Below are 23,080 nucleotides of genomic sequence, written 5' to 3'. Positions count from 1 at the left end.
ATACTCACCCCAGGATATGTTTTTATTGATTTTAGAGACAGAAGAAGGGAGAGGGAGAGAGAAAAACATCGACTGGCTGCCTCCTGCCCCTACTGGGGATTGAACCTGCAACCTGGGCATGTGCCCTACTAGGGAATCGAACCCACCACCCTTCTGTGCACGGATGATGCTCTAACCACTTAGCAACACTGACCAGGGCACTGAGTCAAGAGTTTTAAAGGCCCTTGGATCATCTTGCTAAATTGCTGTCCCCACATGTGGGCTTTCTCTCCAGCATATATGAAATGGCTGCCTCTGGACCAACACTTGGTATTGTCATTGTCTTAAAACTGTGATCATGATCTTCCGTTATTGTTTTAAATTGCATTTTTAAATTATTTGTAGAAGTAAACATTTTTTCACATGCTTATTAACCTTTAATAATTCAAGAGCGAAGTTGAGAGAAATACTAGAATTCTATGAAACTAACTCCTGTGGACCCTTAAGACAAGCATATCCCCACAAACATCGCACCCCATGGGGTGTGCTCACCAGCTCACAGATAGCCACCTCTGTTACTGAACCACCTCTTCATTAGAGAAGGGCTCTAATGTTAAGTCAACTTTGTCCACCTGTAGTGGTCTCTTTCATTGCTCTTTATTCTTATTTTAGGACAGTGAAGAGCAAGTCTTTTCTACCTGCTTTTATCTACAAATTTTCCTTGGCTACCATTAAAAAAGTTGCTTATGGGGATAGGGTTAATTATTAGAAACTGGATTAAAAAAGAAGATAGGAAATGAAAAAGAAATCTCCATTAATTTCCCAGTAAGTTTATATAAGACAAAAGGCGCAATTAAAATTAATGGTTTTTAGACATGTGAAATAATTATAATGTTCTAAATTCTATATTATTGTAATGAGGGAACTGATATTTAATATTATTTATGTTATTGATTACCTAATTATTCTGCCAGTAGATTTTATGTGAGAGATTAAACTGGAAAATATATAGACAACTATAAAAAAATACACAAAACATTAAAATCTCATTTTAAATCAAGTCTTATGTGACATAAAACACTTGGAGGATTGACAGTCTACTTTCACCAACAATCTGTGGCCATAATTATCATTTGCACGTGTATGACAAATGAAAGGAAATGAAAGTCTTAGTAATTTTTGAAATTTAAGTCTTAAAAATACTTGTACAGCAAATTATTTTTTTAATAAATGCTGTATATTCTTATTTTTTGTCTGATCATTCTGGTAGTTCCTAGGAGTATCAGAACTGGCTGTAGGGACTATAGGAACTCTTTGCTTTGAGTAGAAAATATTGTCTTATTTTTTCTTAAAGTGATAGTAGCCAGTACTTACTGAGGTCTTACCATATTCCAGGCACCGTTCTAAGGTCTAAAAGCAGGAAAGAGCCCAGGGTGTTTGGGGAAAACTCAAGGTCTGGTGTTAACTAGTCCAAAAATAGACCTCACTACTTCAACTGTTCCTCAATTTATTTCAATAATACTTTTCTGGGGAAAAATTCTCAATCTAGTAACTACAAGGCCTAACAGCATCATATTCTATCCTTCTTGTATCTGCCACCAGCTCCTCACTGTTGCAGATTCTCCTACCGTCTTAAAATGACTCTCTAATGACACCATCATTCTTGTCTTCAAAGCCCAGATAGTGGCTAAACAATATGCTCTTATTCATAGAAGACCCTGTTGTGAGGGAGGCCATTCCAGTGTGATCTGGGGGAAAACTGCCACCTGAACTCAGGCTTTGAATGGCAGAGATTTCCTAAAGGAAAAAAAATCTATAATTCCTAAAAGCATATGTGGATACCCCCCCCCCCCAATCAAGGAAGTTAGAATTCCCCTCCTCATCTCCCTTTAAGTGTGACTGTACTTAGAAACCTGCTTCCAGAGAGGAGTGTATAGAAAAGAAGGGGAAACATCACTTTTAAAAGCCAGTGCAGACGCTTGGCAAACACGGCCTTGGCCAGGCGATGACGTCAACACACACAGCAAGTGAGGTGGCTGGCGCGCTCCCTTGATAAGATTGGTGAGAACAGCGCTTCATCTCTTGTCGTCTTCCCAACAACCTACAACCCCCATCTAACCATAAGAAAAACATCAGGCAGGTCCAAATTGAGGAACATTCTATGAAAAATCTGACAAGTGTTTGCCAAAACTTTTAAGGTCATGGAAAACAAGGAAAGTCTAAGAAGATGTTTGAAACCATTTCTTGTTTTCTGGCTGGAATTATATACAACTATATAATGATTTCACTCTCTATGTTTTATTGATAAAACTATTTTCCTTGGGTTCAAGCTAATCTAAAATTTTTTTATAGATTCATATGTGGATCCTCAAAAATGCTGAATTTTTCTGAATTTTGTATACCATAAATGAAGATACAGGCCTGACATGGGATGAAAGAGTTTTTGACACATCGCACAGATTGTCCCGTGTAACTGGTACACAGGGCAAGCGTAGCGTGTGTTTCTGTAAGATTTTTCTCTGCATAGCTTTTTCTCTGACCTATCTGTTGTTATGAGGACAGAATCTTTGCTTTAACTAGCCTCTCTAGCTCTTACCATTTTATATTAGCACACGGCTAGCAGGCGTTTTATTTAAAGATTTGACTTGTTTGGTGTAAACAAATGTCACTACTTGGGTCCATAGGATAGAGTTTTTGTTATTGTTGAAGGAAGACATGTATTTATAACTGGAAAGTGTTCATCCTTTGTGGTTAATTTTATTTCACTATGAATTATTTTCTTCCAGTGTCAGACCATCTGAAGTCATAAACTTAGATAAAAAATATAAGGAAAGAAATATATATAAGAAAAAAATGCATAACCTTTACAATGGTGAAGTTAGACAAAAATCATTCGGTAAGTAATCACCACTGATTTATTTTTATAGTGTTATTATTTTACTGATTGATGTGAAAAAGACAAATAGCTCCTCTGTGTGCCAAGAACGTTGGCATATCCTTAATAAACTTGAAAGGAAGGCCCTGTGACCCCACTTAACAAAGGCGGAAAGTGAGGCTCAGAGACATTAAGTGACTTGTCCAAGGCTGCACAACGCACAAGTGGCGGAAATGTAAGATCTAAGCCAGAAACACATGTAAGCTGCCCACTGCACTTCCCAAAAGAGAGCTGACACAATGTTAAATCTTTCCCCTAAATGCTTAGAGATGAAAATGAATAAAAACTAATTTTGTTCTAATCCATAGCTACACAGAATGATGCACTTAGGTTATTGACTGACTAGAAAAAGAATTATAAAAAGTAACTGAAACAAAAGAATCATTATTATATTGAAGTGTATTGTTTAACAGTATGGTGATTGCCAGAGGGAAGAGGGATGGGGGGAGGTAGAAGAGAGTAAAGAGGGGATAAATGGTGATGGAAGGAGACTTGACTTGGGGTGGTGAACACACAATACAATATACAGATGATGCATTGTAGAACTGTACACCTGAAACCTGTACAATTTTATTAACCAATGTCACCCCATAAATTCAATAAAAAAAATAAGTGCAGTGAGAATCATTCCCAAAGCTCCATCAGATAGTGAGACCATTTCACATACTATGAATCTTTTTTTCAACTTGTGTCCAAAGGGAACCTGCACTTTTATAGAGAAGATATTTTAATTTTAGAACTTGGGTTGAAATTTTGCTGTCAAACGTTCATTATTTGTTAATATTCAATGCACATTTATAAACTGATCTACTCCATAGGAATTTTGTCAGGATTACAAGAGACATTACATGTAAAGAACAGTGCCTGACATATTATAGAAACTCAATGCAATTTTATTAGCAATGTTATTAATTAGTTATTAATAATAATAATTATTATTATACCTTGGAGCATGACCTTTGGAGTGAAACGTACTTGAGCTGAAGTCCAAGGTCCACTGCTTACCAGCTATGTAAATTCAGGCAGACTGTTAAATCATCTTGAGCCCCCTCTGTTTCCTGTCTGTCAGAAGGCACAATGATACTTTACAGGTTGTGAAGACTTCTTCGGTTTGACTTAACACATTGCTTCTCAGACTTTGTTCCCAGGCCTAGCAGCATGGACATCACCTGGAACTTAGAAATGTAAATTTTGTGGTCCCACCCCCACCCTACCTAATGCGAAACAAGCCCTGCAGGCGATTCCGAAGCCTGGTCAAGCTTGAGCACCACTGACACAGCACAGGACCTGTCCCGTAGCAGGGGCTGAATCTGTATTAGTTTACTCTTCCTACATCCTGAGCCACCATGACAAAAGCACAAAAGCACAGTTGCCACCTTCGCAGAGCTAACAATCAAACATAAAGGCACATCCTGAATTCAGCTTTTGTAGGCTTCCAATCTATTATCCATTTATCCTATGAAGCAAAAAGAAAGTGTTTCCACTTTGCCCAAGACTGTGCTTTTTGGGGTGTGATTAAAAGAGCTTTCCTTTCTATCATCTCATTGTACGCACCATAGATACACTCACACCTCTCTGGTTTACATGTTAGCAAAATGAGAAAGTACCTGCAAATTCAAACCTTTAGAGACGTTGTTAAATTAAATGCTTAAAAAAACAGATTTCATGTCACAAAGGATACAATTTTCTTATAGATAAAAGAGGAGCTGGAGCGTTTCCCAAACCGCAAAATACTCATTTTCAGGGGAAAATAGTGAAAGAGTGCTAAATAAAAAATAAGCGAATGGGGAGCCTTGGGTTGCTTTTAGTCCCTTTGAGTGAAAGGGCCAGGGGTTTACTGTGAACAGCTGTGTTTAAAGGGTTTGCCGATGACGGCAGCTGTACCAGCTGGGTGACAGGAAGGCTAAATTTAAAAAAAAAGTTAACTTGGAAATGTGCTGGCTCCTTCGGAGGAATTAACGACACTGTCTGTACTTTTATTTCTACCTTGCCATAAAACCCGCTCTTGTGAAGGAGTATTTAGGTCGTTAAGCATCGGGGCCCTGAAAGAGCTACCTGAAGTGAATAAACCAGCCTTTCTTCTAGACCCTGAGAAACACTTCAGGGACAAGCCGGCGGAGGAGTGCCCCCAACTTCCAGAGCTCCCGTCGCTTTCTGAGAGTAAGTCCGCAGCTTCCACCAGCTCTCCCCAAACTCAACCAGTTAGAAAAAGACAGTAGAAAGGAAAGCAAGACATGTTTGCCTTCTGGGCTGCAGTGAAATGAAGTGTGGTTTGACTGTTAAGATTTATAGCTCAGCTGCTGATCTGTGCTCCCAGAAAGGCCGGCCAACACGCCGGGATACATACAAAGAATGTTTTTATTTTGTCCCTTTTCTCAAGTCAGAACGCTGTGGAGATGTGTTATGAGTTGCCACGGATGGGAAGCCTTCCCTCCAAATAATCTTAATTTTCAAAATTGATTCCGGAGAAAGAGACATCATAAGACTTCCTTAGAGTAGAGTCTCTGATGACTTGGTTTTGTTCTTTTCATGTAAAACACTACAAGTAAAGGCTACTTAAAATGTATTTTAGAGACTTCCTGCTGCAGAGCTAGGCTAATATGATGACAAGAAAGCTGAACTTAGGAAATACAAGTGAATGCTCGCGCAGGGTTTGGAAACAAGATGTGTAAAAGGATGCTTTGTTTTTCAGACTGTTATAGGCTTCGGAGTTTCTAAGAATCTGAAGAATAATTTCTGTACAAAAATGCTCCCCATACGGAGGGGCCCTGCGGGAGAGCAGACAGAGCAACCTGATTCTCAGCGAGGCGCTCAGAAAGCATATGGGCCCTGCAGGGAACTCATTTAAAATAATTAATGGAAGTGCAAGTTTTAGCTTGTAGTCATCAAAGGATCAGGACGCACGCGAACCATCTCCTGAGATCTGTGGTTTCTAAACTTTTCCAGTCCTCTGAGATGGGGGTTCGGGCCCCTCCTTGAGAAATCATAAGCCTGTAGGAGGGAGGCGTTTCCTTGTGTCCACACTTGAGGTTCAGGCCTCTGTCCTTGCTGCTCCCGGTGGAAAGGGACAGCAGCTGGCCATCTTCTTTTTTAATTCCACTTGTCAGGGAGGTACAGTTGTCATTCCTCATCACCAGGGTTTCCAGTCAAATTAGTATCACTTCCTTTGCCTTTCCTCAGAGTATCTCTTTCCCAAATTTATAATCATCTCTTCGCTCTCACGAGGGTCATCTACGGCTTCTGCTTGTTTCTTTTAAAGACATGATCCATAAACATCAGGGCTCGAAATAACCTTCTGTGCACCTAAAAGGGCTTTCGGCCTACCGGCCCACTGCTTTTCCCCAGCGTGATTCATCTTTGAGAATAAATACGGGGAGCGCTTACCTTGCTGTCCTGTCACAGACAGGGGAGAACGTGGGGGACAGACAGCTGGAAAAGCCCCAGAAGGCTAGGCCCAGGTGGCCAGCAGCCGGGACACAGAGCAGGCCGGGAGGAGCCTGATGGAGCCGGGGCCAGGGCTAAGGCAGGAGGGCGTTCAGATGCCCCGGGCAGGCGGGTAGGGTGCCCACAGTCGCCGGCCTGGGCCTGCCGAGGCCTGCTCCTGGGGGGCCTGTCCGCTGGCTCCGCCGCAGCTGAGCTCTCCCCATGCGCAGGGGGTGTGGGGAGGTGGGGGGTGGCTCATGGAAATACCTGAACTCCCGAAAAGACTCTAATACGTTTTCCAAGAGACAAGAGATTTATTTTCTCCAGGGTTTGTTCATTTAAAAACTCCCTGTAATTTGCACACAGTTTTGCAAAGATGTTTTTTCTCTTTAGCTTTTTAAATTTTCTTCAGCTTTTCTTTTCTTTTTTTTTTGGCCTTCTCTGCAAGTGAAAATAGTTCCTTTTTTTAATCTCACATTTAATTTCACAGACCTGAGGGAGAGACAGAGGCAAACTACTGAGGGCAACAGAGTGCATGACACAGGACACCACGGGTGAGGTTCTGCGGGAGCCCAAGGAAGGAGCCAGATTCCCCCGGGCTGGGCACAGGAGGAATTCCGAGCGGAGGGCACCTGAGCTGGGACTCACAGTGCGCAGGGTGGGGAAGGAGAGAAGAAAGACAGTATTGAGGGAATAATGTAAGAGAAGACACGGGGTGAAGTCAGGCGGAAGCCCAAGTGACTGCAGCTTGGCGGCAGTGGCTGACTTCAGATGGTGACCCGCTAACTGAGTCTGACAAAGCACATTAGTACCGACGCCTGGAACATGTTGAGTGTGATGAACTGGTTGCTATTAGAAATCAAGGTCTGGAGGAAGGCAGAAGATTGTAATGTCCTCTGTGTGATAATATCGTAAAGGCTTCAACTAGCTGACTGAAATAACGTTGGCTCGTTTATGTATTTAACCTTTCCTAAGGTAGATATTGAACGACTGCTCTGTGCCAGACCCGGTGCTGGATGCTTGAGACACAGAGCTAACATGTAGAGGCCCGGCCTTCAAGAATCTTGGAAACTTTTTGGAGAAATAGGCAGATGAAAAAACCAAATAATTATGCTTTGCACCAAGGGCTGTGACGGTAGAGATAGAGACCACATGGAGAGTCGTGGGTGGTTTTTCCAAGAAACCAGATTAGGCCTGAGTTGGATATTAAATGTTAAGTTGGTATTACTCAGGTAAGAATAAAGGGGGCTGATATTCCTGGCAAAGGAGTAGCGTATGCAGACATGGGTGGCGTGAGTGACGTGTGTGCCGAGGGAGCCGGCTGCACGCAGTTCCAGGTAGCTGGTCCTGGAAGGGGCATGGTGGGAATCAAGTCTAGACAGGTCGGTGGGGCCCCGAGCGTGGAGCACTTAGTTTGCCGTGTGCTAAGGACCTTGCCATTTATTTGACCAGAAATGAGGAACCATTATAATGTTTTAATCAAATATTCTGAATTACACCATTTTATGTCTTTTATTAATTCTTCGGTTTTTGTATCTCTTTCTATTAATCTTAGTGACTACTCTAGAGTTTACAATATTCTTTCTTGTGCTCTTTACTGCTTGTGGTACCTGGTTTCCACCTGAGATTTTTTTTTCAGTCTGAAGAATTTTCTGTAATTTTTCTTATAATGTGGAGCTGCTGATGAGTAATTTTCCCAGCTTCTAAGTGTCTTAAGTATGTATTTATTTTATTTTGACTTTGGAAAGATATCTTCACTGGGTTTAAAACTCTAGATAAGGAGGATTTTTTTTTCTTTCAGCTCCTGAAAGATAACAGCCCATTGTTTCCTTACTCCCATAGTCTTTTTGAAAATCCAGCTCTTAATATTATTGTTGCTTTTTTGAACTTATCTCTTTTCTGGCTGCTTTAAAGGCTTTTCTCTTTATCCTTGGTTTTCAGGAGTTTTATTATAATGGGTATAAATACATTTCTCTCTGTATTTATACTGCTTGGGATGATAGGCATTCTTGAATGTACCTTTTTTCAATTTTGGACAATTCTCAGCCCTTATCTTTTGAAATATTGTTTCTTTAAAATTCTCACTCTCCTGTCCTTCTAGGATTGCAATTACACACATGTGGGACTTCATTATAGCACAAATGTTCCCTATGTTTTTCCCTTTCTCTACTTTGCATTTTACTTCCTCTTTGGGCTTCATTTTGGATATTTTATACTGACTTGTCTTTGCATTCATGGATCCTGTCTTTTGCTGGTCTGCTTTTATACCTGTGTGATCAGTTCCCAATTTCAGATTATATATATGCATATACACATACATATATATGTATATATACACACATATATGTATGTATATTCAGTTCTATAAAGCCATTTGAATCCCTTTTATCTGTATAGATTCTAGTTCTCTGTTGAAAGTACTCATGTTTTCCCCCAGCTTGCCCACATTTTCTCTGCGTTTTTTTTTTAAAACATGTTTATAATAGTAATTTTAAAGTCCCAGCCTGCTAACATCAATATTTACGTGATCCTTGTGTCTACTTCTAATGTCTATGTTTCCTCTTAGCTATTGGTCACATTTTCCTTCGTTTTTGTAAGGCCTGTAATTTTTGTACAACTTCTATTGTATGACAGAAATTATGTATAAAAGATCTATAGATACTGAAATTAATGCTGTTTTCTCCCAGAGATAATTTACTTTTTCCTCAGTTCCAGAGAGAGCGTGAGGAGCCAAGCACGTTAATCCAACTAGAAACTGACCTTGGTCAGTGCTGGGTTAGAGCTCTAGCTAGACTTAGACTACTCCTGATGTCAAGTATCTGCTTGCTTTAGACTCTTCTGTTAGTGGGATATTGTCTCCTAAGTACTGCAAGACTGCAGAAAACCTTGCTCTGCCTCTCCAGCCCAACCCTCCACCTCCCACACCACCCCAGCACTCAGGATGCATCCTACAGGGAACACTGGCCACAGCTATGAAATTTCTCTCTATTCCAGCACATCACACCAACCCACAGTCATCAAAAGCTTTTCTAATTTTACTTTCCCTTAGAATAGTCTCTCTGTCTATGGTAAGCCTGTTTCTCAGAAATGCCCAGACATGATCAGTCCCCAGAGGGAAGAAAATATTTGGCAATCTTAGCTCATCTAAGAAGGGTTCTACCATCTCTAGAATTTTAATGTGATCATCTTTGCTTCCGCAGCCCTCTGATAGCTTTAAAAATTTATTTCTGTAATTTACCATGGGCTATTTTGGGTTTGTTGTTGTTTTTCCTATCTGGTGCAACAAAAAGAATGGCCTGCCAGTACCTATTAAATCCTATCCGGAAATAAAACTCCTGTCGAAATGTTTACAACAGGAAAGCGACATGACCAGATTTGCATTTTAGACAGCTTTCCGGAAGCTGGTGGTGGATGCGGTCTGATGAGGCTACATCGAAGGCGGCACATTGTAGTGGCCGGAACTTATTCACAACCAGCTACCTGCTTTTGAGCCCTCCTGTGCCTTCTCTTCCTTGCTCAGATCTCAATAAATTACATAAGCTGTTAAGTCCCAATTTCCTCATCTGCAAAAGGGGGATAATGACACTTGCTTCTTGGAGTTGAGTTAATTTTACCACAATGAACACCACTCACTAAGGTTTCATTAAATGCTATCTATTATAATTTTGAAGATTAGGAGGCCCCAGAAAAGATGTAACTAAGATGAGAAATGTTAAGAAAAAAGAATTTAAAGGATTATGTCCCCTGATGAGATGTGAAGACATGTATGACTATCAGGTTTCTAGCTTGGATGATTATGCCAACAAAAGAGACTATTATTGAGAGAGAAAATACAGGAAAAGAAGGTAGTTTAGAGTTCGTTTTGAGAATATGTTGAGTTGGAAGTGCCCAGGGAACATCTACCAAAAAAAGTAATACTTTTCTAAGAAACTGACTAAAGTAGAAAGAAAAAACAAAGAGTGGCAACTGAAGAGCAACTACAGTCAGGACAGGCTTGTTTCAGAATTGATTTTATGTTTAAGGTCACTTTTTTCTGATAATATATGGGCATTACAGAAAATTGGCTAGTAAGAAGCAAAGAGAACTTTAAAGAACATAGGAATAGCAGGTGCAAAGATCTGAGACAGAGAGACCAAGGAAGATGGCCACCCAGCAGGCAGAACTTGCTGGAAGTCAGCTTTTAAGGGTGCCAGGGGGGCCATGCACAGGGAGGTGCCGTATCTCAGAACTTGCTGCAAAACTATTCAGGGAGTGCAGGAGAGGCTGTGCTCAGGGAGGAGTCACACTGATGGTCCTCTGCTTGCTTCTTGGGGTGTTATGGAAAGCCATTCACTGGGCGGTGCCAGACAGGTGGCACTCTGCTACAAAGCCACCTGAGAGGGTGACAGCCGAAGCTGCTGGCTCTGGGGTCTGGAGAGGCCACATCTACATTCTAGGGGTCTGGAGGTGGAGGAGCTTGGAACTGGGGAAGTCATGCCATAGGGGCCTAGCGCTGGAGAAACTACTGCAGGAGTCTGGGTCCAGGAGCGACTACTTGGAAGAGAAATCCGTTTCTCCTTCAGTGTCTCTCTGGTGCCCTCTAGTGACAGAGCTCAACACCACACCAGCGGGCAAAAGAAATATTCAGAGGGCTCCGGTCCGTTACCACAGAGCCAGCAGTGAAGAGTGGCTCTGGAGTTCAGGGCCAGTACATTGATATCATCATCTTACCTTGCTCTTCATGTTCTTTCCACTCTGGGTTCTTTACATGATTTTTCTCACCTTTGAAATTACAATCATTATCCCTACTAAGTTATAAGGTGTAATGGTTACAGTTGTCTTTCGGGAGACTTTCCATTTATGGAGGGGATACAACATGGAACACTCAAAGCAATAAAGATATAAAGGTAAAATTTTAAGCATAAGCCTGGCTCCAAATCAAGACTCTACCACTTGCTCGCTACATGGCCTTGAGAGGTCAATTAAACTCTCTGTGCCTTAGTTTCTTCTACTAAAAATGGACATCATATTAGTTACCATTCTCATAATGTTGCTGTGACCTTTAAATGGCATAACCCATGTGACAGCCTTAGTACAGGGCCTGACACCTAATAAGAGCTTGATGCATTTGCTTTAATGATAATATTTTATTATTATTCCCCTAAACAGCTCTATGATATAGAATTTTTATTGTCCCTATTGTTCTATATAAAAAGTCTATGGCACTCTGTGACATAGATATATGGAGTCTGTGGCATAGGTCTCAAGAGTGTAAATACCTTATCTAGTTTTACAGAGCTAGTAAAAGATGAACCCTAGATGCGAAGTGTCCATGTTAGTAATATTTCTAGGTACAGCCTTTCTTGTTCAAATAGTTATAAATTATATTCCCTAGGTAGCCTACTCTTATGCTGATTTCTAAAGCCAGCCATTTTACTATAATATTATCTATTTTTATCACTTTTATTTGAAATTGTTCGTCTCATTTTCAGCAGAATACTGCTGAATTTAAAAATTGTTATTACAAAAGAGAACTTCAAAAATTCTCAATTGCCAATATATTCCCCTCCACTCTCTCATTACAGAGTGTCCCTTAAGTCTTTGCACTGCATTTCGCACACATTCCTGCAATCTCCATAATTACAGTGTGCAGAGTTATTTGGCAATTGTATGATGAGAGGCTTTTTGCCAGACCTACTTTCAATGTTCTAAACTATCACTTTGGAACTCTGGACAGTTTTCAAACACTTCATAATCCCCAGGTGACTTTTTAGTTTTACCTACTGGGTCTTTAATGTCCTTTTGTATTCTCTTTCCTTCCCTTTCAAGTTGAAACATCTTTCACACTCTCTCTTTAGCTTCCAAGTTGTTCCCCGCAGACTCTCAAACAGCTTGAAACCCCTCTTTGATATGCCTGATTCAAAAACCTACTTAGAAGAGTCTCTGGGTCAGACTTCGCCAATAAATTCACATCCTTTCAGAAAGGCTTTAAAACTCCCAGTGCAGAGAAAATGCTGCATTCCTGATACCTCAGGGGAACTGTTTTGGTGTTGTTCTGTCAAAGACAAAATAAATAGGGCAATCACACAGACTATTTCAATTAGGTGTTTGCAATGGAGAGAATATTCCTTAAAGAGGAACATCTCAGAGAAAAGGAAGGGGGCCTGAACTGTGATAGAGGCAGGTCAAGGCACCTTTGAGTCTTGTTAGACTTGTGAGGAAGGGAGAGAGGGTCTTACCTGACCATACGAGAGAGCAGAGTGGTCCTTTGCTGTCATCTGTTTCCCAAACAAAAAGACATGGAGGAAGCTTATATTACTATTACTAAGTGAAAAAAGCTAATCTGGAAAGGAACACACTATGATTTCAACTATCTGACATTTTGTAAAAGGCAAATCTGTGGAGACAGTAAACAATCAGTGGTTGCCAGGGGTCGGGGGAGACGAGATGACTACTAGAGAAATACAGGAAACTGTTTAGGACACTGAAAGTACTCTATATGATAATATAATAAGGCATATATATCATTATACTTGCATCCAAACCCCCAAAATATACAACCCTCAAGTAAACTATGCACTTAGGCTGATTATGATGTGTCAATGTAGAGTGATCCTTGGTAAAAAAAATACCATTCTGGTAAGTGATATTGATAATGGGGAAGGCTATTTATGTGTGGGAGCAGGGGATTTATAAGAAATCTCTGGACCCCCCTTTCATTTTTGTTGTCAACCTAAAACAGCCATTAAAAAAATAGTGTTTGGGTTTTTTTTTAAGAAAAAAAAGTCTCTACAGGTCCCAAATAATAATTTGAGTCAAATGAAGACTATTACAGCATCATGATTAATCCTCACCGTTCTGCGGCTTTGTTGCCTGGCTGCTACTAGGTGATGGCTGAACTAAGTGACAGCTTGACAGTATTGATCTGGAGTCTAGATTTAGAGCAGTGGACTAGCTCAGGCATCACCTGGAAACGACAGAAATGTAGCAGCACAGGACTCGAGGCAGATCTATTGAATCACAGTCTGCATTTGAACAAGATTTCTAGGTGTGTGGGGTTTTTAAAAATTTTTTACGCATATTAAAGTTTGAAGAGCACTTTCCTGGAGGACTTAGCCTAGGATGCAGGATGTAAATGAGGAAGGAGGTTTTCAGAATACTGTACAGCCACAGACTAACAACAGCTGGTCATTGCAGTGCTCTGCTTACGTAGCCGCCTAGCCCCTTCTTGCCAGGGTGCCTTTGTGAGGTTTGCCACTATTGTTCATCTGATTAGTGGCCAATCAGGGGGCAAGGGATGAATCAGATGACAGAAAATTTACTTTGCTTCATTAAAATTACTGAATCATTTCAGTGTAGTGAAAATCTTTTAATAGCTTCATGGCCACCACATTTTTTATTTTCATTGCTTTAAAAACACCTTTTTGTTATCAGTATAACAAATCTTGTCAGGCAGTCAACCAACAAATGAAGTGATGAATGTATGACCGTCATACTTTCCCAGGCAGGAAATAGTGAATGTAAATGGTTACAAATAATGCTAGATGTTGAAGAGCTGGGGTTGTGGCAAGTGGATGGATATAGGATGTATGATACCAGAACCACCCTTCTATCACCATTAGGGAGCTGAGCCCTCGGCTCTCTGGAATGCAAGAGTTCCAAAGTGTGAGGCACCCCTTTGCATGCCTGGAAGTATCTTCATTCACTTCTTCATTTATTCAACAAATATGCTTGTTGAAAACCTTTATGTACCAGACATGATGCTGGGAGTAGGGGTATAGGAGGCATAAAGGCAGACACATTCTTCGCTCTCATTGAATTTATCACCTGGAAGAGAGCAATTGATGATGGGTATGTAACTATAAGAAGAAGATAAGTTTGGATAGTGGTGATAAGATGGATGAAGTGAACAAGCTAATGTGATAGGATGTGTCAGGGGGAGCATCAGCGAGCGTCTCTCTACTTTTTGAGATCAATCCTGAAAGAAGGAAGTAGTCCCCAAAGAATTGGGGGCAGAATATTCCTAGGACAGAGAACAGAAGTGTAAAGCTGATGAGGTGGGAATAAGAGGAACATGTTCCAGGGACAGAAAGGTCAGTTTTGCTGGAGCAGAGTGAGAGAGTTGGAGATGGAGACTGGTACAGGATGAGTTTGGAGGGTTTTGGGAATCAGACCATGTAGCCTGGGTTTAAGTGTGAAGGGAAGCCGTTAGAGTATTTGAAGAAGGGATGTGACTCCGTGAATCCATATCCATTGGCTGTTGCTAACTCCTCTAAGAGAACTGCTCTCCAAGATCTAAGTGAGTTGTGGGACCCAGAAAGCAAGGAGTTTGACCCTTGAGGTTCCTATGCTAGCACCTGTGTGGGACCGTGAAGGTGCTTTAAGATAAGCTGCATATTTTAAATAAACACAAACTTTTTTTACAAGGAGTATTCAAGAGATTCCAGTCACAAACCACAGACACTTGGCAAGCCAGTTTATTTGTCTCAATGAGAACACTTTGCCCTTTGCAATTGTTCTGTGGTAAACAGTGTGTTTCATGGCAAGCTCATCAGTCAGGATTCCAGGAAGCAGAATCAGCAGGACCATATATTGAAATTTATGACACGGAATTGGCTTGCAGGATTGTGAGGGCAGCTGACCAAGTCCAAAATAAAGGGAAGATCATGGATGAGCTGGCAAGGCAGAAACTGTTGTCCAGTGGTGGAATTTCTCTCCTCTCCTAGGGAAGCCTCAGCCCTGCTTTTGAGACCTTCCAGCTGAATAAGTCTGGCTCACCAGGGTATCCAGGATTATCTTCCTCCCCTCCCCAATTATATGAGAAAGTTTATTTATAAAGTCACAGAAGTACAAAGAAGTGAGCCAGTTGGGCTGCATGGGCTCTGAAAACAAGTTACAGAGGCAAAATAAGGGCCCCTGGAGCTTAGGAGAAAGAAAGCAAAGGTAGTGTGCCAAGGGAAAGAAGAAGGGAGAAAGGTGCCAGGAAAGGTGCCTGTGTGCTCCAGAGAGAGAGCGTATGCTGGGTCCAAGGTAATCTTTCTTACTTTAAGTTCATTGATTAGGGACTTTAATTACATCAGCAATATCCTTGCAGAGGAACATCTAGATTAGTGTTTAATTGAGCAGCTGAGGACTTTAGTCTTGCCAAGTTAATACATCAAGAAAACAAGTCATTAGAGCAAGGCTACAGACATCCTTTTATAACCTTAGATAAGTTCAATAAGTGGTTAGTGGCTTCGTCCATGTATCATATTACATTGCAGACTCACTCACAACATCATATGAAAACATGCCAGTAACCTAGCAGCTGTTGCTCCCCTGAATAGTGAGAAGAAATGATTATCTTTATCCATTTGGAAGGTGTTTGGTTAATTTTGACATTGTTTTTGTCATGTAAAGGAGATTGCCAATGACAGGTTGTGTTGTTTTATGGGCCACACCTACATAGATTCTTGTGAGTGTTAGGGAAGTTGCTGGGAGTTTTAGAGTGTCTAGGTGAAGAGCAGAAACCAGGTTTTAATTTCAGGTACCTTTCTTAAAAGAGGTCCCAGAAGAAAAGGACCCAACTCTACAAGCTCCAGGAATTCGTGGAGATTTTTTTTCTCTCATTCTAAATAAATAGCCACTTTTATGAATAATTTATTATTTGTAATTTTATACCCTTTTTCTTAAAGAGAGACCCCCAAATCCTTAGCTTCATGCTCCAAAATGAGGAATCCACTCCTGTATATGAATTTTTTAATCATCTGTTTTTTAGCTCAAAAAAATGAATTATCCTAGCAAGGTGGTCCCTTTCAGGATCTTACAAATGTCTATCAGTTAGTTATTGGTATAATTGTCCTAAAAACTGGTTAATTAATGCGGAAAATGTTTTGTCTAGTTCAGAGACAAACCTCAGTAAAACAGCTAGAGTTTATTTCGAAAGCAACATTTTGGCTCCCACTGAGAATCTCAGGAGAGCTCTAAGGCATTCAGAATGCCTTATGATTCTGAGGTGCTAATCTGTAGTCAGCTGGGACAGGATCAACTGCTAATGTACAGAAGTCCACATTATCTCCTACTGTGGTATTAGGCAAATGGAAAGTGTCCTCATTTGTAGCTTCGATTATGAGGTAGTTTCAGGTTTATTCATTTTTGCTTAAAAAAACACACATATTCACACAGTTCAAATACTGATGGGTTCAGTTCCCATTATCATTTATTTCTGGCAACCCTAATTACGAGTTTCTGTGTCTCCTTGGAGGGTTTCTGTATGCATTTATGATTCTGGATTTTGAGCACTGCTTTCCTTTGGTTTTCATTTGCCTAGATACTTTGCCAACCTTTTTATTTCAAATTTTCTGAATCACTTTATTTTATTTATTTTATTTTTTAAAATATGTCTTTATTAATTTCAGAGAGAGGAAGGGAAAGGGGTGAGAGAGGTAGAAACATCGACTGCCTCCTGCACCCCCCCCACTGGGGATCGTGCCCGCAACCCGGGCATGTGCCCTGACCAGGGTTCGAACTATGATCTCCTGGATCCTAGGTCGATTGTCAACTACTGAGCCACGCCTGGCCGGGCTGAATCACTTTATTTTAAATGTGTGTTGGTTGTTGCTTTGGATCCAACTAAAGAAGTTTTTTTTTTAATCATGAAATTGACATTTACTTTTATTGATATGTTAGACGTTTTGGTTTTGTATTTCTTACGCTCTTTTATGCTATTTATTTTTATACATACTTGAAGGTTTTTCACTGGATCTGGGATTTTTTTCTTTGTCTTTATTTGGAGGGTTGTTATGTGTTTCTTCTAGTGGTACATTTATAGTCATGGGTTCATATAATTCCTCTAGCCCTTTATTTCTCTAGGACAGTAACTGTGAGATCCATGCTGAGTGACAATAAAGTGAACCTTTCTCCATTCCCCTACCCCTCTTCCTCTACACAATGTATTTAATAATATGGCCTTTCTTTGTGCTTCCTTTTGTTTTAAATTTGCTTATATTATTATTATTTGGCTTACGTTGTTTGTCTCTTAACTATTATCATGAGTAAACGTCTCCCTTACTCTCCCAATTTTTGTTGATTGTGTCATGTCTATATTGCCAGGCGGGTGGCACATACCTTCAGTTTGTCATCCTAAACGCCACCCTATTTTGTTCTCACTTCTACATTTAAATATATTCAGTGCTCAGCGCCAACTCTCCCAAATTTTCTTCGGTCATTTCTCAGTTTACTTTGTTATAATTTTCTTATAAAGATCTCTTGGGAACAGCAGTCTGCGTTCTCTGCGAGGGGGAGCTTTGTCATCTCTAGATCCGAGGCAGAGTGGGTAATGCATCCCCACACGCTCTTGCCTTGATTGTCCTGTTGGCGTTGCTCCGCTCCCTTCTGGTATCGCTCATTGTCATGAAGAGATCTCACGCAAGATATATTTCGCTCCTTTTAAGTGACTCAGTCATTTTGTCTGGCTGCCAAATAATTTTGCCTTTATCTCTAAAGTCTAATAATTTTACCAGGCTGTGCCTTGCCTTGGACTGTTCGGAGTCTGTTACTCCTGGCGCACAGCACAGCCAGCCCTCCGTATCTGCGGCTTTGGCATCCAGATTCAACCTACTGCCTATTGAAAATATTAGAAAAAGGTTACATTGTTGCCGACATGTGCTGTGTAGTCAGGCCTATTCTGTGTTGAACACGCACAGACCTTTTCCTTGTCATTATTCCCTGAACAATCAGTATGACAACTAGCTACCTGCCGTTTACACCGCATGGCGTTGTAAGGAATCTAGAGGTGATTTAAGGGTGCAGGAGGATGTGTGAAGGTCATATTCACCGACCACCTCATTGCACACGGGGGACCTGAGCACAGGCTTCCTTATCTGATCCCCGACGAACACGAGGGGTGACTGCATGTCCTTTCCATCTGTGTCAAGTCGCTCATGTGAGCAAAGTTTCATTACATGATACCTTCCAATATTTGTTCAGCTTTGCTTTGCTTTCTTAAGGACTCACCCCATTTATGTCTTCGTTGGATCTATTTTTTTCAATATCTGTCATTTTCCTCTCTAATTTGTTCTTTTTAAAATTTTCACCTTATTATTTTTGTTTTTCTCATTTATACGTTCCATGTTCCCCGTTATGTCTATTCTCACTTATAATATTTTTCCCCCTGTAAGTTCTTTGTTCTGACAGCTCACATTTCACCACTTCCTGCTGCGTCTTTGTTTCTTCCCTGAGTTTTTTCATTTCTGCTCTGTGATCTCCCTTTATAGAAGCAAGAGCCTTTTCAGGTTTTAAAATTTAATTTGCGACAAATGTTCAGTAACAATATTTACCCAGTGGCGGTGGTCCATGTATTGATTAGCTTTGCTGCTCTTTAAAGCATGTTTTGCTTTTAGTTTTGCTTATAATAGCTTTGTGTCTATGGTACACTGATTATTTATTTTTTAAATTTCCTCTTTTAATTAATGAGATGAATGAGTTGGCTTTTCTTAGACCTGAAATCTGTAGTAAATCCTGGGGCGAGAGCTTGTGACAGTGATCAGTGTGGCCTTCAGATTTTACGGCCCAGGGGCTGACTGCTTTCAGCAACAGTGGCTCACGGGTGCGATTCTTCGTCGCCTCCCCTCACCTGTTTCTCTGGCCAGAGGAGGTAAGGGGGGCTTCTGTGTCCAGCCTTGTTCGCCTCTGTCTACACCCACAGGCGTACAGGAAAGACAGCATTTCCTGCGGGCCAAGCCCTCGCCTTCCCGCCTTCGCCACACTTGCTGAGCGGCCGCTGGCTGCCCCCCTCCCCTCTCGCCCTTCACCCTGGGCAGCCCTGCCCAGTCTCAGCTGCTCGCCTGCCCTTCTGCATATTTTGTAGGCTGCTGGTTACATCTCTCTTTGGGTTTTGCTGAACGTGGAATTTACTTGCAGAGTTATTTTTCTTCATGTTCGTGGTTCTCGTATAATCTTCAAGGGAAAAAGGGGAAATATATTGATTTATAGAGTTATATCTGCATAGAAACTACAGAGTTTTTGTTTTGTTTTCAATTTAAATGTATAAAGATGGCACTATACCGTGAAGTTGCTCAGTGTTTACATAGTTTATTTCAAATTCCTTGGCTTGGGATTTAAAGTACTCCCCAGTCCAGCTCCAAGCTCATTCTACCTTCATTGCCTTCATATATTTTAAGTTTTTGTTAAATTGTATCAAATTATTTAGAGTTACCTGAATAGTAGTTCCTGTTTTTCCAAACTTTTATTCCATGTGTTCCCTCTAGTTGACATTTCCTTTCCACCTTGCTAACCCATCCTCACCTCCATGGTTTGCATTATCAATTAAAATCCTATCTGGACTTCAAGTTCCCCTGAAATAGCGTTTAATTCTTAAAGCTTTCCCCCTGTTTTCTGCAAATGGCTATAAGCTCTTTATATGTTTAGCCACAATTTCCATTGCTTGTATCCTCTTAGAACTGTATGCTATTGTATATGATATTTTGGCTATTTGGGTACTGCTCCTTTCTACCAGTTGAAAGAAAACCTGCAACTTAGTTATATTTTTGCCCCATTTACGCCTGAGCACAGAACATTGTGCATAATATACATTCAATAAACATTTGCTGAAGTGATAAAATTAAGCAAAAGGCCAAAATTATTTTTTTGAATGTGTGGCGCAATTTCCTCCTACTTCTCACTGATGCACAATATAACCACTCATGGGGATAATTTGGCTCTTTTTTCTGAAGCCACAGATCTCTGCAGATCAGAGCATCTTATAAGGATGTGATTGCAGATGCACTGGTTTAGTCATGCAGGCAGTCAAACTGTGTTTTGATTATTTTAATTGTCTTATTTCAATACAGAATAATTTGTTCTTGGCTTTTTATGAGTCCTTGATAGGTTTTAAGTATATTAAAAAACAAAAATGGAAAACAATCTTCTTTAGTCTTCTACTGTTAAATGGTGGATCTCTATTATGATATAAATGCATTAATAGAACTAACTCTGTTAAAATGTAACTTTTAAATTTAAATTGAAGTCAAAGGAATAGCAGAAGCTTAAGAGAAAGTTTACCTCTCAAACTCTAGGTTTTAGAAACAATTTTTAAAAATAAAATGAAACTTGAATATTTTCTCCCCACTATTTCATTTAATTGGGTCCCTTTTCAAGTATAACTTACATGTCACTTTCTTCACCATTTTTTAGCTTTGAAAGCTGTATTTGTTGAGAAAAACCTGTTTCCCAAAGACTTTCTGGATCATGAAAGAAGAGCCAAGCAATTATGTCAAGAAACAACTAGTGAAGTGAAGATAAAAAGAAATAAGAAGCAACTATAACTGAAAGAAAAATAGATATTTCATTGACACATAGAGTTTGTGTATGAAATGCAGAAAAGAAATCAAGAGTTTTGCCCTCCTCTTTATTACTTTATATTTCAACTTCAGAAAGTTTTGTTTTGTTTGAAAGTTTTGTTTTCAGATAATGTTTTTACCCATCACCTTTCACTTTCTATTTTCTTTCTAAAAGAAAGATTGGATTAAAGAGGGGGCAGTATTAATTGGTAATACCCATTCTAAAGTGTTTTTATATAAAAAAATGTACAATTTCAGAACAAAGCATTCTGACCAGTTACACCTTTCGTTGTTTCTATAGACAAACATTTTGGTCAATTTTTATTGTAAAACCTGCATTGAAATTAAACACAAAAAGTACTGACACAGTGAATATCTACAAAGGTGACTGAGAAAACCATGCCCACTTATTTATACTTTGTAGTGTTTTTTGTTTTTTTTTTTAATACTCACCCGAGGATATTTTTTCCATTGTTCCTTCAGAGAGAGTGAAAGGGAGAGAGAGAGAAAAACAGTGATGTGAGAGGGACACGTCGATTGGTTGCCTCCCACCCACACCTCAACCAAAGCCAAGGATAAGCCTGCAACTGAGGTGTGTGCCCTTGGCCGGAATCGAACCTGGGACCCTTCAGTCTGTGGGCTGATGTTCTAACCACTGAGCAAATGGCCAGAGCTCTAGTTTTTTTTAAGACATGATACTGCTAATGCAATTAGACCTTGTCAGTAGCAGCTGTTCTATTATTTTCTGTTGGCTTATAGCCATTCTTACAGGTACTTATTAAGACATTCCTGCATAAGTTCTACTTCTATAGTCTGTTATACTGTTCTCTAAAACTGAGTGGCGTAGTTCAACCAGAGAGGTAACAGCCTCAAGAAAAAAAGGCTTCTGAGGTTATATAAAGAACTCACTCTATGTGGAAGATCAAGTAGACAGTGTTTGGTTTTGAAACACAATGCTTCACCTCTTTGATCCATTTTTCTTTATAAATATAATCATCCATCAGGTAACAAATATTCTTTTTTTTTTAATGCTCACCCAAGGATATGTTTCTATTGATTTTAGAGACAGAAGAAGGGAGAGGGAGAGAGAGAGGGAGAAACATGGATGTGAGAGAGAAACATCAATCAATTGCCTCCGGTATGCACCCCAACCAGGGGGTGAGTGGAGGAGATGACCAGCGGGGCTGGGAGATTAATTACATTGAGTAAATAAGAACGGACTAAATAAATGAATAAAATCAGTAAACACTGAGGATAGTGAATGTCAGATATCTCAGTCTTTAGAAGGTAACTGAAAAATTTGAAAGGAGAAAAAATGGAAAGAACCCTGAGATTTTGAATTGGGATTTGAGATACCAGATATCAGTGTGAACTCATGGTTGCAGGTAGATAGATAAACAGATAGAATGGAATATGCAGGAGTAATAGAAAATTATGTTTGCAGTTTGCTTTCAAATGATTCAGAAAATACAAACTACAATGTATGTGTGTGTATGTATATATATATATATATATGCATACCACATATATGTATCCACACATATATATTATAGAGATAGCTGGATAGATGGATAAAGATTAGTTATATAGATAGAACACACGTATGAGGTGAAATGTTAACAACTGGGGAAACTGAGAGAGAAGAGTGGGAGGCAGTAGTTCTTTGTATTATATCAGCACTTTTATGTTACTTTAAAAGTGTTTCAAAGTAAATTATTTTTTAAAATGAAAACACTGCCTTAGGACAAAGGATTCCTTGAGAAGTTCAGGCAGAGGCTGAATAACTCACAGGGATGTTGCAGATAATTCTCCCACTGGTTTGGAGATTTGATTGGACAATTCATCATTTCAAACTTTGAGCATATGATTTATGAGTCGTCTATTGGTGACAGTACAGTGGAGTAAAATTTGAGCCACATTTCCAGAAATTTAAAAGAATATTCAGATGTTAAGGAGATGTACCAAATACTTTGTGAAGCTCTTTTCCCCATCCTCTCATCCATCCATCCTCTCATCCATCCATCCGTCCGTCCGTCCGTCCGTCCGTCCGTCCGTCCGTCCAATTATTGCAGGCGTATGCAAGGGACTGTTTTAGACATCAGGTATATTCAAGTAAATCGAATACACTTCTTCTGCCATCAGTTTTCTGAAGTGAAGGCACATAAAATGCTGTGGTTTATTAAGCAATGATTGAGTGAGCCCCCTAGTTTTTCTAGTATAACTTAGAAATTATCTTACTACACATACTTTCCTCTTTCTACCCCTAGAGATGACTTTGTTGGAAGTGATTCGTGTGAAATAGTCTGGTTCATATAGTCAGATCTCTCTATAGCCTACTGCATGTGCAAAGCATTAAACTATGTGCATCCCTAATCCCTAATTCAGTGCTTCTTCTGTGAAAGGAATTAAGGGGATCTGCCTCACAAATATATTTAATGAGAATAGA

General features: G+C 40.0%; 1 protein-coding gene across 2 annotated transcripts in view; it reads left to right on the top strand.

Annotated features, from left to right (window-relative positions):
• The window catches only part of WDR49 (WD repeat domain 49), a 111,206-nt gene extending 89,278 nt beyond the window's left edge, over nucleotides 1-21,928 (top strand). For both annotated transcript variants that reach the window (XM_081138475.1, XM_081138476.1), the window contains 3 exons: nucleotides 2,766-2,875; nucleotides 4,928-5,074; nucleotides 20,489-21,928. In XM_081138475.1, coding sequence (XP_080994601.1) covers nucleotides 2,766-2,875; nucleotides 4,928-5,074; nucleotides 20,489-20,619 — 388 coding nt within the window. In that variant the 3' untranslated portion in view covers nucleotides 20,620-21,928. The remainder of the gene's footprint in view (nucleotides 1-2,765; nucleotides 2,876-4,927; nucleotides 5,075-20,488) is intronic.
• The last annotated feature ends 1,152 nt before the right edge of the window (nucleotides 21,929-23,080 follow it).

The sequence above is a fragment of the Miniopterus schreibersii genome (assembly GCF_964146895.1).
Source record: "Miniopterus schreibersii genome assembly, chromosome: 5".
Classification (NCBI taxonomy): domain Eukaryota; kingdom Metazoa; phylum Chordata; class Mammalia; order Chiroptera; family Miniopteridae; genus Miniopterus; species Miniopterus schreibersii.
The sequence above is the reverse complement of the archived record's forward strand: the minus strand, read 5'-3'. Positions and strand labels throughout refer to the sequence as shown.